A 12,962-nucleotide genomic window follows, 5' to 3' on the forward strand; every position below is an offset into this window, starting at 1 on the left:
CTTGATCTCCTTTTTTTAGCCTGTAATACAACTGGGGCCCAGAGCCTTCTGGTAGGAATTTACTGAGTCTTTGCCGAAAAGAAAAGTGTTAAGGGACTAGAATCATCTCCATCTGTCATCTTAATCATGCTCTTCTGATTACAAGAGGCAGATCCAACTCAAACTGAGAATTCATTGGTTCATGTAATTAAAATATCTGTGGAGTAGACTAGCTTCAGGTTCAGCTGGATCCAGGAGCTCATATTGATGTTCTCAGAGTTCACTTTCTGCCTCTGGGTTTGTTTTCTTCCCTATCAACTGTATCCTTAGTGAGATTCCCCCCATTAGCCCCAGGCTCCGGGGCCCCCTGGACTAAATGACCCAGGACTGCTGCTGTTCGTTGGCTCAGCTTGGTTCAGATGACCATCCCTGAGCTGGTCAGTGTGGCTGGAGGAACAAATACTCTGATCGGCAGAGTCTTCCCTGGAGTCAAGTAGATGGGGTCAGTAAGGGGTGGTTCCCCTAAAGAAACAAAGGAGGAATAGAGGCTGGCTAGGCAGAAACAGCTAAATATCACCTCCTCATAGATTCACACAGATCCTTCCTGTGGGCTTCTTGCTGGCCTCATTCAGGTGGGCTAGGGACCAGAAAATGGCTTCCTTATTGTAAAACAGCATCATTCAGACAGTCTCACCACAAACCCGCCTGCCCCCGACCCCAGCTGCTCCCTGCTGCCTTCTCCCTTGCAAGGTGGTTTTTTGTTGTTTTTTTTTATAAATTTATTTATTTATTTTTGGCTGTGTTGGGTCTTCGTCTCTGCGCGAGGGCCTTCTCCAGTTGCGGAGAGCGGGGGCCACTCTTCATCACGGTGCGCGGGCCTCTCACTGTCGCGGCCTCTCCCTTTGCTGAGCACAGGCTCCAGACGCGCAGGCTCAGTAGTTGTGGCTCACGGGCCCAGTTGCTCCGCGGCATGTGGGATCTTCCCAGACCAGGGCTGGAACCCATGTCCCCTGCATTGGCAGGCAGATTCCCAACCACTGCGCCACCAGGGAAGCCCTGCAAGGTGGTTTTAACCCAGAGGCCTGCATCTTGAGTTTGCATCCTGGCACTGCCCCTCCGTAGCTTTGTGATCTTGGGCAAGTTAATGAACCTCTCTGAGCTGCAGTGTCCTCACCTCCAAAGTGGGATAATAATGATGTTCACCACAAGGGATTGTTTCAGAACCAGATACAAGTGGGGGACCAGCATGGTGCCGCGAGGGGAACAATCATTTGGTTGATTCTACCGATCTGATATTATTATTACTGTCATTGTTGTTATTCTGGTTGTGACAAGACAGCTGCCACCAGCCATACTGCAGCTGTCAGGTGGGTGGGTGGGTAGGTGGATTCTGCCTGTCGCCTACAGGGGCACCCTGACCCTGTCTGATCTCTAAGTAGAAGCCACTTGGAACTTCCCTGGTGGTCCATTGGTTAAGACTTTGCGCTTCCACTGCAGGGGATGCGGGATCCCTGGTCAGGGAACTAAGATCCCATATGCTGCACGGCACGGCCAAAATGAAAAAAAAAAAAAGTACAAGCCACTGCCAGCCGTTGGGGGCAGGTGGCCCCCACATGTGGCTCCCAGGTTGGGAGTCATCCAGTGTCCTCCCAGGCAGTGGAGCCACGGTCAACTTGGAGCCCTGGGAGGAACTGTCACATTGGCCGCAGGGGCACGTGGTCCCAGACCCTGGTGTGCAACCGCCCTCAGAAGGCTCTGCCGTTACCGCCTGGAAATTCCTAGTAATTTTTTAACAAGAGGCCTCATAGTTTTCATTGTGTGTGTGTCCTGGAGCCCATCCTGCTGGCGGATTGAGGGAGGAGGAGGGAAGGGGAGGAGTCCACCCGCCCCAGCCCGCCCCGCCTCTTCCCAGCAGATATTTTTGCCCTGACCTTTCTCAGGAACAGCCCGCCTCCCGCCCCGCCCCCCCCTACTGTGCCAGCCTCCATTGTAAGCGCTCAGAGAGTTAAAAGGACACGCTGTGAATCTATTAACTGCTCAGTCTCTGGGAGTCTGGGAAAGACACATCTCCGTTCCCCGCCCCCCCCCCCCAACAAGACCCTTGGCATCTCTCTGTTCTCGGGCCGCCTAGAAAGACGTGGTGCTTGGGCTGGGCGCCCAGCGCAGAGCGTTTAACCCAGAACGCCTGTGCCCCCTGCCTCCCCCGCCTCAGGCTCCCCCGCCTCAGGCGCCCCCGCCCCGCGAGCCCCAGGGACACCCTCCTCCCCCCCCCACCCCCCCGCGGCTGAGCGGGAAGGTCTGGGCTGCCGGGCCCAGCACCCCCAGCTTCCCTTCCTCCGCTGCCATCTGATTGTGGACCCTGCTCACGCCTCCCGCGCTGTTGTTTTAATTAAACTCCGAGGAATCAGGCACAATGTGGTACTCGATGAACATTTTTGTTTAATTAGGAGCTCTCGGTAACGTCAGGCGGCCGCGGCCTCCCCCACCCTGGCTGGCTGCCGCCCACAGGCACTGACGGGGGCCCCTCGCGGGGCTGCACGCACCCAGGAAGTGCTCACGTGTGGACACGCGTGGGGTGCGGGTGCATACGTGGGTGAGCACGCATGCACACTCGTGCACCCGTGCACACACACAGAGGAAACGGGTGCACAGAGGGACGCCAGCAGACCCAGCCCCCAGCACGCCTGGGCCAGGTTTGAGCACCAAGAATTGAGGCCCAGTTGTCTTGGCCCAAACCTCCGGTGACGTCATCAGTAGCCAATCAGAACCATGCATGAGGTGGTCCAGGCCTCCGGGCCGGGAAGAACAAACTGGGTGTGGAAGCAGCTCAGACAGGATCCAGCCACCCCATCCGACCCCACAGGTCCAGGCCCGGCTTGGGGGTTCTGCAGATGCCGGCCACACCCAGCTTCCTTCAGGCTTAGCCCGGCCTGGGTTCAAATCCCAGCCTTGCTGTGTCCCGGCTGTATGACCCGGGCGGGTACGCGTGTGTTTGAGCCTCAGTTTCCCCCTCTGTGAAATAGATCCCATCTCAGAGGTGGGCACAGAAAGCTACCTTACAGGGCCTGGTACATAGTGCTCAGGACTTGGGACTGGGGCCGTTTTCCTCTACGAAGCGACCCGTGCTTGGGCCGGAACCACAGCTCTCTTGTTTAGCTGCGGACACGGGGTGATGGTGCCCCGGCCAGGCTCTCCCTTACCCCGTCTTGGCCTCCTGCCCCTTCCATGTACCTGGGTCTCTGTTCCCTCCCCACATGGTAGCCTCTGGCCCACCTCTTCCCCAGCCCCCTGTCCATCCCCCAACACACCCACCATGCCCGGTGCCCCTCCTGGGCATTTGTAAGCAAATACACGTTTATTATTTCCTTTTTACACAGATAGCAGCTTTATCTTTACCTGGAGGCAGCGGGCTTCTTCTGTAAAACACCGGAGTAAATATTTTTGACTCTGCAGGCTAGACAGTGTCTCTTGCAACTTCTCAGTTCAGGAAAGCCGTGTAGATGATGAGGAAACCAATGGGCGTGGCCGTGCACCAATGAAACTTTGTCAACAAAAACAAGCGGGGGCCCCAGGTTTGGCCCAGGGGCTGTAGTTTTTTGTTTTTGTTTTCTTTTAATTAATTAATTAATTTGGCTGTGCTGGGTCTTAGTTGCAGCACGCGGGGTCTTTTCATTGCGGTGCACGGGCTTCTCTCTTGTTGTGGCACGCGGGCTCCAGAGCGCACAGGCTCAGCTGCGGCGCGCAGGCTTAGTTGCCCCGCAGCATGTGGGATCTTAGTTCCCCGACCAGGGATCGAACCCGCGTCCCCTGCATTGGAAGGCGGATTCTTAACCACTGCGCCACCAGGGAAGTCCCAGGGGCTGTAGTTTTTGATCCTTGGTCTACACATCTTTCACACTGAACTCTGTCCACTTAGGAGTGCATCTTGGAGTTTGTTACGAATCTGTCTGGAAGGAGATTCCTTCTGCTTGTTTCAGGGACCCATTCATAGATGGCCCAGGTCTCTACAGGTGTTTAGATTGTCGCCAGCATTCTCCCGTTACTGTTGGTGCCTCAGGAATACCTCTGCCTTCCTCCTTGAGTGCGCGGGCCTGGGGAGCCAGCCGCTGAGCTGAGGGCTCGGGGGTCTCAGGTGGATGGTACCAACTCACCCCTCCTGGTCCCGCTGTACCAACGAGCATTCCTGCCAGCTGTGGACTAGCGGGCCTGTTTCTCCTCGGTCTCATCAGCCCTGCGTGCGGTCACTTTTTTGTCACTTGTCCATCAGGGGTGAGGCAGGGACTGTGTTAGTTTGCTAGGGCTGCTCTGACAAAGTAGCACAGTCTGGGCGGCTTACATCACATGTTTTTTTCACAGTCTGGAGGCTGGAGGTCCTAGATCAAGGTGTCGGCAGGGTTGGTTCCTTCTGAGGCCTCTCTCCTTGCCTCAGAGACAGCCCTCTTCTCCTGGGTCTTTACACGGTCTCCACTCTGTGTGTGCCTGGTTCTTAATCTCCTCTTCTTATGAGGACACCAGTCACGTTGGATGAGGGTCGCCCTAATACCGCATTTGACTTAATGACCTTTGTAAAGACTCTGTCTCCAAATACAATCTAATTCTGAGGTCCCGAGGGTTAGGGCCTCAACCTATGTATTGGAGGAGGGGGGAGGTACACATTTCAGCCCATAACAAGGGAGCTAGTGGCTGTTTTCATTTTAGCTGAGGAAGCCTGCCCTACCCCAGGGGACCCTTTGTCCACTGCAGATGACAGGCCAGACCAGAGCTGGGGGTTTTAGGGGTGAGAGCAAAAGGATCCAGGAGTCCAGGTGCTGGAGGGGGAGGGCAAAGGTGCAGGAGGGGGTGGGACCTGGTGGGAGGCTGTTGAGCTGCATACCCCACCCTGGCATCAACTCCAGCTGAGTCAGGCCATGGAGCCCATGGTGCGATGTGCAGATTACATGAACGAAGGCCACCCGCCCCATCGCCTCAGGCCAGAACCACATTCTTCTTTTTTTAAAAAAAATTTTTATTGGGGTATAATTGACTCACAGTGTTGTATTAGTATCAGGTGTACAGCAAAGTGTATCTGTTAATACAAATACATACATCCACTCTTTTTTTTTTAAGATTTTTTTTTTTTAATTTATTTATCTTTGGCTGTTGGGTCTTCGTTGCTCCGCGCGGGCTTTCTCTAGTTGCGGCGAGCGGGGGCTGCTCTTCGTTGAGGTGCACGGGCTTCTCATTGAGGTGGCTTCTCTTGTTGCGGAGCATGGGCTCTAGGCACACGGGCTTCAGTAGTTGTGGCACACGGGCTCAGTAGTTGTGGCTCGTGGGCTCTAGAGCACGGGCTCAGTAGTAGGCACACCTGCTGTGTGTCAGGACCCGCAGGGGGCGGTAGGGACATGGCGGAGATGCGGATACATCATGAGCCATGGAGTTTGACGCTTGGATGTTCTGGAGTCCAGGAGAATTTTTTATTATTATTGTTACTATTTTGGCTATGCTGTGTGGCATGCAGGATCTTAGTTCCCCAACCAGGGATCAAACCCCTGCTCTCTGCACTGGAAGCACGGAGTCCTAACCACTGGACCGCCAGGAAATTCCCCAGGAGGACTTATAACTTGGGGCCACGAGCTAGCCTGAGGTGATGTGGATGCCCAGGGGTGATGCAGGAGGGGGCGTGACGACTTTGGGGACCAAGGTGGCTGGTGTAGCTGGATGGGGAGAGCGAGAAGTGTGAGGCTGGCGTGCGACGGGGCGGCCGAGGCCGGCGGGGGCCAGTGTCGGGCAAGGAGGCTGGGTTCCTCCGGAGGGTGGGGGGCGCCACGGGCAGCAGGCGGGGCGGTGTGGTGCCGTTTACATTCCAAAAAGCTCCTTCTGGCTGCTGTAAAGTAACCCAAGGGTTTTGTAGCCTCTGCGCTGCTGACATCAGGGCCGGATCGTCCTCTGCAGGGCCGTCCTAGGCGCTGGGAGGGGTGGAGCAGTATCCCTGGGCCCACCCACTCAATGCCAGGAGTGACAACCATAGATGTCCCCAGACATGGCCCAGTGTCCCCTGGGGGCAGGATCGCCCCGGGTCAGAGGTACTGGTCTCACCTGATGTTCTCCCAGCAGCTCCCCGACATGAGAGTGGTCTTTCTCACAGACAGAGAGAGAAACAGGCTATAGGAGGTCACCCAGCCAGGCAGGGGCTGGACCCAGGGCCCGTCCCTGAGCCCCACCCTGGTGGGATGGCCTCTTGACAACTGGGCCTCTGCTTTGTTTTTCCCGCCTCCACCCTCAGAGGACCAGCTGCCCCCTGGTTTCCCCAACATCGACATGGGCCCCCAGCTGAAGGTGGTAGAGCGGACTCGGACAGCTACCATGCTCTGTGCTGCGAGTGGCAACCCTGACCCCGAGATCACCTGGTTCAAGGACTTCTTGCCCGTGGACCCCAGTGCCAGCAATGGGCGCATCAAGCAGCTGCGATCAGGTGAGCACAGGTGGCCAGGAGGATGCGGGAGCCACAGAGGGTAGAAGGGGGAGGGCAGCATCTCAGGGCCCGAGCCCTGGGGACTGATGGAGGACAGAAAGGCAGAGCTGATGTGCAGCCACGGAGGGCATTGGTATTGGGGGAGAAAGTGTCTTCAGAGCTGAACCAGTGGGGGTGTAATAGGATATAGACAGGCAGGGGTAATGGGGAGCTATGGCGGATGGTAGGGGGAGAGTTCTTCAGTGCCTGCATGGAGATATAATGGACCCAGATATGTACAATGATGGGGAGCTACAGAGGCCGCAGGGGCAGAGGGTCTCCAGTACCTACGCAGTGGGGTCCTAATGAGGCACAGATAGTTGCGGGTGATGGAAACCCACAGAGGAGGGTGGGTGTCTACAGTGCCCCAACAGTGGGGACGCAGTGGGAGAACAGACAGGGAGAGGTGATGGGGAGCCATGGAAGGTGGCAGAGGGAGGGTATCTTCTGTGCTAAAGCAGTAGACTTGTCCAGTGAGGATATAATGGGGTCCAGACAGGTGGGAGTAGAGGGGAGCATAAGGCAAAGGCAAGAGAGTATTTCCAGTACTGAAGCAGTGGGTGTCTCCAGAGGAGATAGTGGGCATAGACAGGTAAGGTACTGGGGAGCCATAGAGGGCTGCAGGGAGAGAGTGTCTCCAAGACTGAAGCAGCAAGGACGTGATGGGGCACGGACAGGCAGTCCAGCCTGTTTGTCCAGGCCCTGGCCGGGATAGGGGAGCCTTGGACAGAGCACAAGGCCTTAGCCACCTTGGGGCCAGGCACTTCCACAATCGTGTCTTAGCACAGCACCTCTGTGCCTCTGTCTGTGGGTCCATCTCTCTGCGGGGCTGTGTGTGCATTGTGTCAGCTGTCTTAACTGCCTCACGAACGTCCGTGTGTGTGTGTCCGGGCTCCCTGTGTGTCCTGACCTGCTCCCCGTGTGTGGGCACACACAGGCTGTGCCATCGGCACAGGGTTGCCTCCCCACCCCATATAGCAAAGCCTGTCCACGTGTGTCTCGGTCACACGTGTATCTGCGTGACAGTCCCTCCCATGTGCACGTCTCAGGCTGGTCCTTGTGTGCGCGGACACGTGTGTGGTCGGGATGTGCCCGCGGGCACTCACGCATGTTTCAGTCACATGGACACATGTTGGTGCACCCTCTCTTTTCTCTCTCCCCTTCCTTTGAGGGCCCCCCCGCCCTGGAGCCACCCCTGCCTGAAGGCCACCCCATCGTTCTCAGCGCCCCTCCCCCCCACTCACTGCCCAGTCCCATCCTCTGAGGAGTCCTGTCTGCCCATCCTCTGCTTTCGCCTTCCCTCAACAAAGACCCAAACCCTGAAAAGGGGCAGATGTTAAGCCCAGAATTTCTTCCCGGGAGAGACCCGGACCTCGCACTGGGGAGAGATGTAGCCTTCCCCGTCCTGACCTGTCTGAGGATATTTGCAGCTTGGGGGGTTCAGCTGGAGTAGTGATGGCAACCTTTGGGATCCAGTTGCTTCTCTGCTGGTTTCCACCATTGTCGCCCCAATATAATGAAATGATTAAGACTGTGGACCTTGGTGCCCCATCCCCTGGGTCTCAGCATCCTCATAAACCGTGCCTATTCCCTAGCGTTTCTGTGAGGGGCCCCTGACAGGCTGCCTGGCATGTAGCAAGTGCTCAGTGAACATCAGCTGCTTTAAAAATCATAATCAAGGGACTTCCCTGGTGGTCTGGTGGTTAAGACTCCGAGCTTCCACTGCAGGATGCACGGGTTCAATCCCTGGTCGGGGAACTAAGATCCCACGAGCCGCACAGCACGGCCAAAGGAAAAAAAAAAATTGTAATCAATCTGATCATTATTCTGACCTCCCCTCCCGCACCCACGAGGATACAGGCTTCTGCATACCACCCGTTAATGTTCCTGTTCTCTTTTCTTGTCCCTCCGTTGTAAACGTTCAGAAACCTTTGGTAAGTTTAATTTCTTCACCACGTCAACAACTAACGCCCCCCACCCCACCGTGTCCCCCCTTCCCGTCCCCTCCCCTCTGACTAATGGCCACCGTGACAGTAACTGTGACCCACTCCACGTGGCATGTTTACTAACGTCTCCCCCCACCGCCCCCCTGCCCCTGACCACCCAGCCCTCCCCATCCGGGCACCCGGGGGCTGCAGAGAGAGGAGCCCAAAAGGAAAAGAGGAAAAAAGACAAGACCACGAGGGGCTAGTGGAGCTTCGCACATACGGCACCCCCTGCCCCATTCTGGGCCTTGACACTGCTGGAAAATGTGAAATTACAGAAGTCTGCGGGCTGGATCTAGGGAGAGGGAGGAATGTTCCAGCTGGGCTAGTACTGGGTGTATCTCGTCCTCTTTTCCCAGCCCAGCCTAAATCCCCTGAATCCAACTTGCTGGGCTAATTCTTACTAAGGTAAGAATGACTGATATTGGCCCGTGATAGTAACTTCTCATCTTCCTCGGAGTAGAAAGCAAAACCACCTTTAATACCCAAGAGGTGTACCTTTTCCTCTCAACATAGTGGCCATGGGCTATTTGGCCATCTTGGGAAGTTCTGTCCTTTGGCCTCTGGCTTCTGTCACTTGGACTATGGTGATAGTCCAAGTGTAGTAAAACAGCCTGAGCCATAGCTGACCTAGATTCCCACTGACCCAGATTTTCGCTCTCCATGGTGCAGCCTTAGGCAAATTCCCCTCCTTCCTCCTCTCTCCCCTCCCTCTGTGTGAAGAAGGGGAATGGCCCCATTAGGTTGGGGATTTTGTAAGAGATAATATAGGGCCCCCCTAAAGTTCTAGAGGGGCCCCAGCCTGGGAGGCCGGAGAGCTGGGTTCAAGGCTCACCCCTGCCTCTGGCTCATGGCGTGACAGTTCCTTGGCTCCTTGTGGGCCTCAGTTTGTTCATCTGCAAAACGGGTCTGGGCCAGGCAGAAAGAGCTGTGTTTTCTCACTCTCGGCAGCTTCTCTGCCTTGGCCTTGGGGTGCCCAGGTCCTCAGCAGAGAGAGAGGGGGCCCAGATCTCCCCTGGGAAGATGAGCAGAGGGTGGGAAACTCTAGCCCGGCACCACCATTTCTGGTCTCCTGAGGTGTCCCAGCCCCCAGCACCCATATAGACACAAAGATCGTTCTCTTCCTCTTTTCCTTTTGGACGTTAAGGAGGCTGCAGGGCCCTCCCTCTGCCCTCCATCCCCTTTCACTGCCCTCCCCTGTCCCTCCTACTTGGCCTGTCTGTAACACCTTCCCTTTGCTTTATTAATGCCCAGCCCTGGGGCACTAACCCCTCTCCCCCTTCTCTAACAAGACTCCCGAGACCCCCATCATTCCGTGACCCTCCCAAGAAGGAATAGGGGGGGAGGTCGTGGACCTCTCTTCCTCGGCCCAGAAGAAAGGCAGCCCACAGGGCCAGGCGAGGCCATGGACCTCCCTGGGGCATGGCCACGCCCCTCAGGCCAGTCCAGAGGGGCTTCTAGACTCAGCCTCTCCTTCCCCAGGAGATTCTTTGCCTCCTACGGGAAGCCCTCCTGATTCTTCCTCAGCAAGGCCTGCAGGGTTTGTAGGCCCAGGGCTGCCTCAGCGCCCCCTCCCAGCCCTGGGGGCAGAGTGTTCAGGCCTGGCTCGTGGCCCAGCCCCGCCTCCCTGGGGCCCCCTGGCCCCCCCAGGACTGCCTTCTGACATTCACCTGACTCTCTCTGCTTCCCTTACAGAAAGCACTCCGATCCGAGGTAAGAGGCTCTTTCCTCACCCACCCGCCCACTCACACTCTCTCGCCGCCCGCCCAGCTCCCCAGGCTCCACGGGGTCTGCCCCAGGCCCCCCTCCACATGTGTTCTCCTCGCCACCCTGCCCAGTGTCCGTGCAGTTTCTGTGTCTGTGTCACTATCTGTGGCTGGGGGCTGAGTGTGGCCGTGGTGGCCCCTTGGGTCACCTGGCCGCAGTCAGGGGGTTGTGTCCTCAGGAAGGGGCAGCGTCTCCCATGCTCACCCAGAGCGCTGGGAGTCAGGCTTCTGGCCACTGCTCTGTATGCAGCCGTCATCCGTCTCTAGCCTTGGTTTTCCCATCTGTACAATGGACGTGCAGAGGGGGCCTTCCAGCTCTGGAGCTTTGATTTGGGTGGCGGGGCAGGGGGAGTGGAGGGTCCAGCTTGAGGGAGCAGAGAGATAGGCAGTCTCAAAGGCAGCCCCATGGTGCTGCCCTTAGAGAATAGACTAGAACAGGCCTGGGTGGGAGCCCTAGGGAAGAGTCCATGTCTAGTCCTGACTTTGCCACGAAATGCTGTGTGACCTTGAGCAGCCTCCCTGCCCTCTCTGGGCCTCCGTAGTAATACCTGCCTGCCTGCTTCCCTGGAGCCTTGAGGTTGGTAGGAAGTGTTATGAAGGGGCAGAAGCCTAATCCACAGCCCCCAGAGAGAACTTCCCGATCTGTGGGTTCCCCTCACTTCCGTGGGACACCCACAAACAAGGCTGGGAGGAGGGGTCTGCTTGGGACCTTGGACTGGATTTTTGGACTCCTGGTGCCAGGGACTCTGATCAAAACCTGTGATTGGGGAAAACAACAACAACAGCAAACAAAAACAACAGCAAACAAAAACAACAGCAGCAAACAAAAACAATGTGTGATTGAAACACATTTGGAGGTGTTCCCGCACCTTCATTTACCAGTCAGCCAGTCACAGGGTCCAGGACTGTGTGTCTAACGTACTTATAGATATTTACGCAGTTTTATTTACTTATGAAAATGAGGACTTTGGTCCAGGCCTTTGATTTCAAACATAACTGTGGAAACCTCTGCCTCATTTTTAATTTGTTCACGGGCACTCAAGTATTTGATCAAGGCCTGTGATTTCAAACATACTTAGAGATGTATTTTGCTTGTGAAAATGAAGATTTGTCCCAGGCCTGTGGTTTCAGATATCTTTGGGGAAATCTTGGCCACGTTTTCATTTAGTCATGAGCACCGTAGTGTGTGATCAAGGCCCTGTGCTTTTAAATATTCTTAAGAAGGTTCATTCATTTTCACGTGTTCATGGGAAGTGAAGGCTTTCATCTGGGCCTGTGATTTCAAACATATTGTGGGGAAATCTGCCCTTTTTCATTTACTTGTGGGCACCAAGACCTTTGATTTGGGCCTGTGATTTTAAATAAGCTTGAGAAAATTGACCTCTTTTTAAAATTCTTATTCACTCATGACCAACAGATTCTTTGATCCAGGTTTATAATTTCAAGCACGCTGGGGGCATTTCAGCCTCAACTTTATTTGCACGGGTTAGAGGTTTTCCTTCACACCTGATTTCAAACACTTTTGAAAATTCTCCCCGTTAACCTATGAGCACCGTGGACTTGGGTGTCCGTCTGTGGTTGCAGACACACTTGAGAAAATTCATTTACTTGTGAGCATCCGGAATCCTGAATCCAGGCCCGTGGTTTTAAAACAGATCTGTGAATTCAGGCTGACTTACTTAGATGACTTTAAATCTCTGGGGAAATTCACTCTTCAATCAGTTTCAGGTACAGAAAGCGTGGATCCTGGCCTCTGCTTTCAAACATACCTGATGTACATCACTCTCAGCCTCCTTTACCTTTGCTCTTGTGGAGCGGTAACCCAGTCCTGAAATTTAAACACCCCTGAAGATATACAACCCTGTCTCCGTTTCTGGACACCGTGGGCCTTGAGGCCTGTGATTCCAAACATACTTGAGGAACCCAGACCTGCGGTCCTTTACACACAGGCACTGGTTGAAACCAGCCGGCGATCACCAGCTCCCTGAATTGGCACATCATTTGTGGTGGGCCCCTTAAGTGTCAGGGTCTTTGGAACGGCTGCTGTGGGTTGGGACTGCCAACCTGCTCTCCACCCCACCCTGCCTGGAGAACATCACTTGGTGCTTTCCTGCAAACCCATTCTCCCCAGTTTTGTCACTCAACTTGGCCGTCGTTTACGAGGTCCCAGCTGAGGGTGGAGGATTTGTGGGGCAGGCGGTGTGTTCAGGCCAGGATGGGCCAGGATCAGGGTGGGGAAAGGCAGGCAGGGAGGCCCTGACCCAGTGGGGGCTTCTAGGCTGACTCAGCTTTTTCATCTGCCTCTCCGGCCCAGACCGACTAAGAGACAGGACTCTGGGACAGCCCTCCCACCAACCTCCACCTCGAGGTTTCCCCTAATGGGCCGGGCCTTGTCCCCTTTACCCACAGGAGCCCTGCAGATTGAGAGCAGCGAGGAGACCGACCAGGGCAAATATGAGTGTGTGGCGACCAACAGCGCTGGCGTGCGCTACTCCTCACCCGCCAATCTCTACGTGCGAGGTAGGGAACGCTGCGTCCAGGTCGAAGGCAGGGACCCGCCCCACCCGTCCCTCTCCCTCCTCGGGCTCACAGCCTCCGGGCTCCCCTGTCCCCTGCAGACCCCAGCAGGCAGGCCCAGCCCCGCTTGTGGCCGCGGGACCTTGGGCGAGGCTGTGTCCCTCTCTGGACCTCAGTTTCCTCGCCTGTAAAATGGGGGCAGCTTCAACCCCCACCCCCACCCCC

The 12,962-nt window shown here is 55.8% G+C and overlaps 1 protein-coding gene across 7 annotated transcripts in view; it reads left to right on the top strand.

Moving 5' to 3' along the window:
* Positions 1-12,962, top strand: part of PTPRS (protein tyrosine phosphatase receptor type S) — a 103,191-nt gene that overhangs the window by 46,688 nt on the left and 43,541 nt on the right. For all 7 annotated transcript variants that reach the window (XM_036846699.1, XM_036846698.1, XM_036846701.1 and 4 more), the window contains exons 5-6: positions 6,242-6,430; positions 12,630-12,740. In XM_036846699.1, the coding sequence (XP_036702594.1) occupies positions 6,242-6,430; positions 12,630-12,740 (300 nt within the window). The remainder of the gene's footprint in view (positions 1-6,241; positions 6,431-12,629; positions 12,741-12,962) is intronic.

This window comes from Balaenoptera musculus, chromosome 3, assembly GCF_009873245.2.
Source record: "Balaenoptera musculus isolate JJ_BM4_2016_0621 chromosome 3, mBalMus1.pri.v3, whole genome shotgun sequence".
NCBI lineage: Eukaryota > Metazoa > Chordata > Mammalia > Artiodactyla > Balaenopteridae > Balaenoptera > Balaenoptera musculus.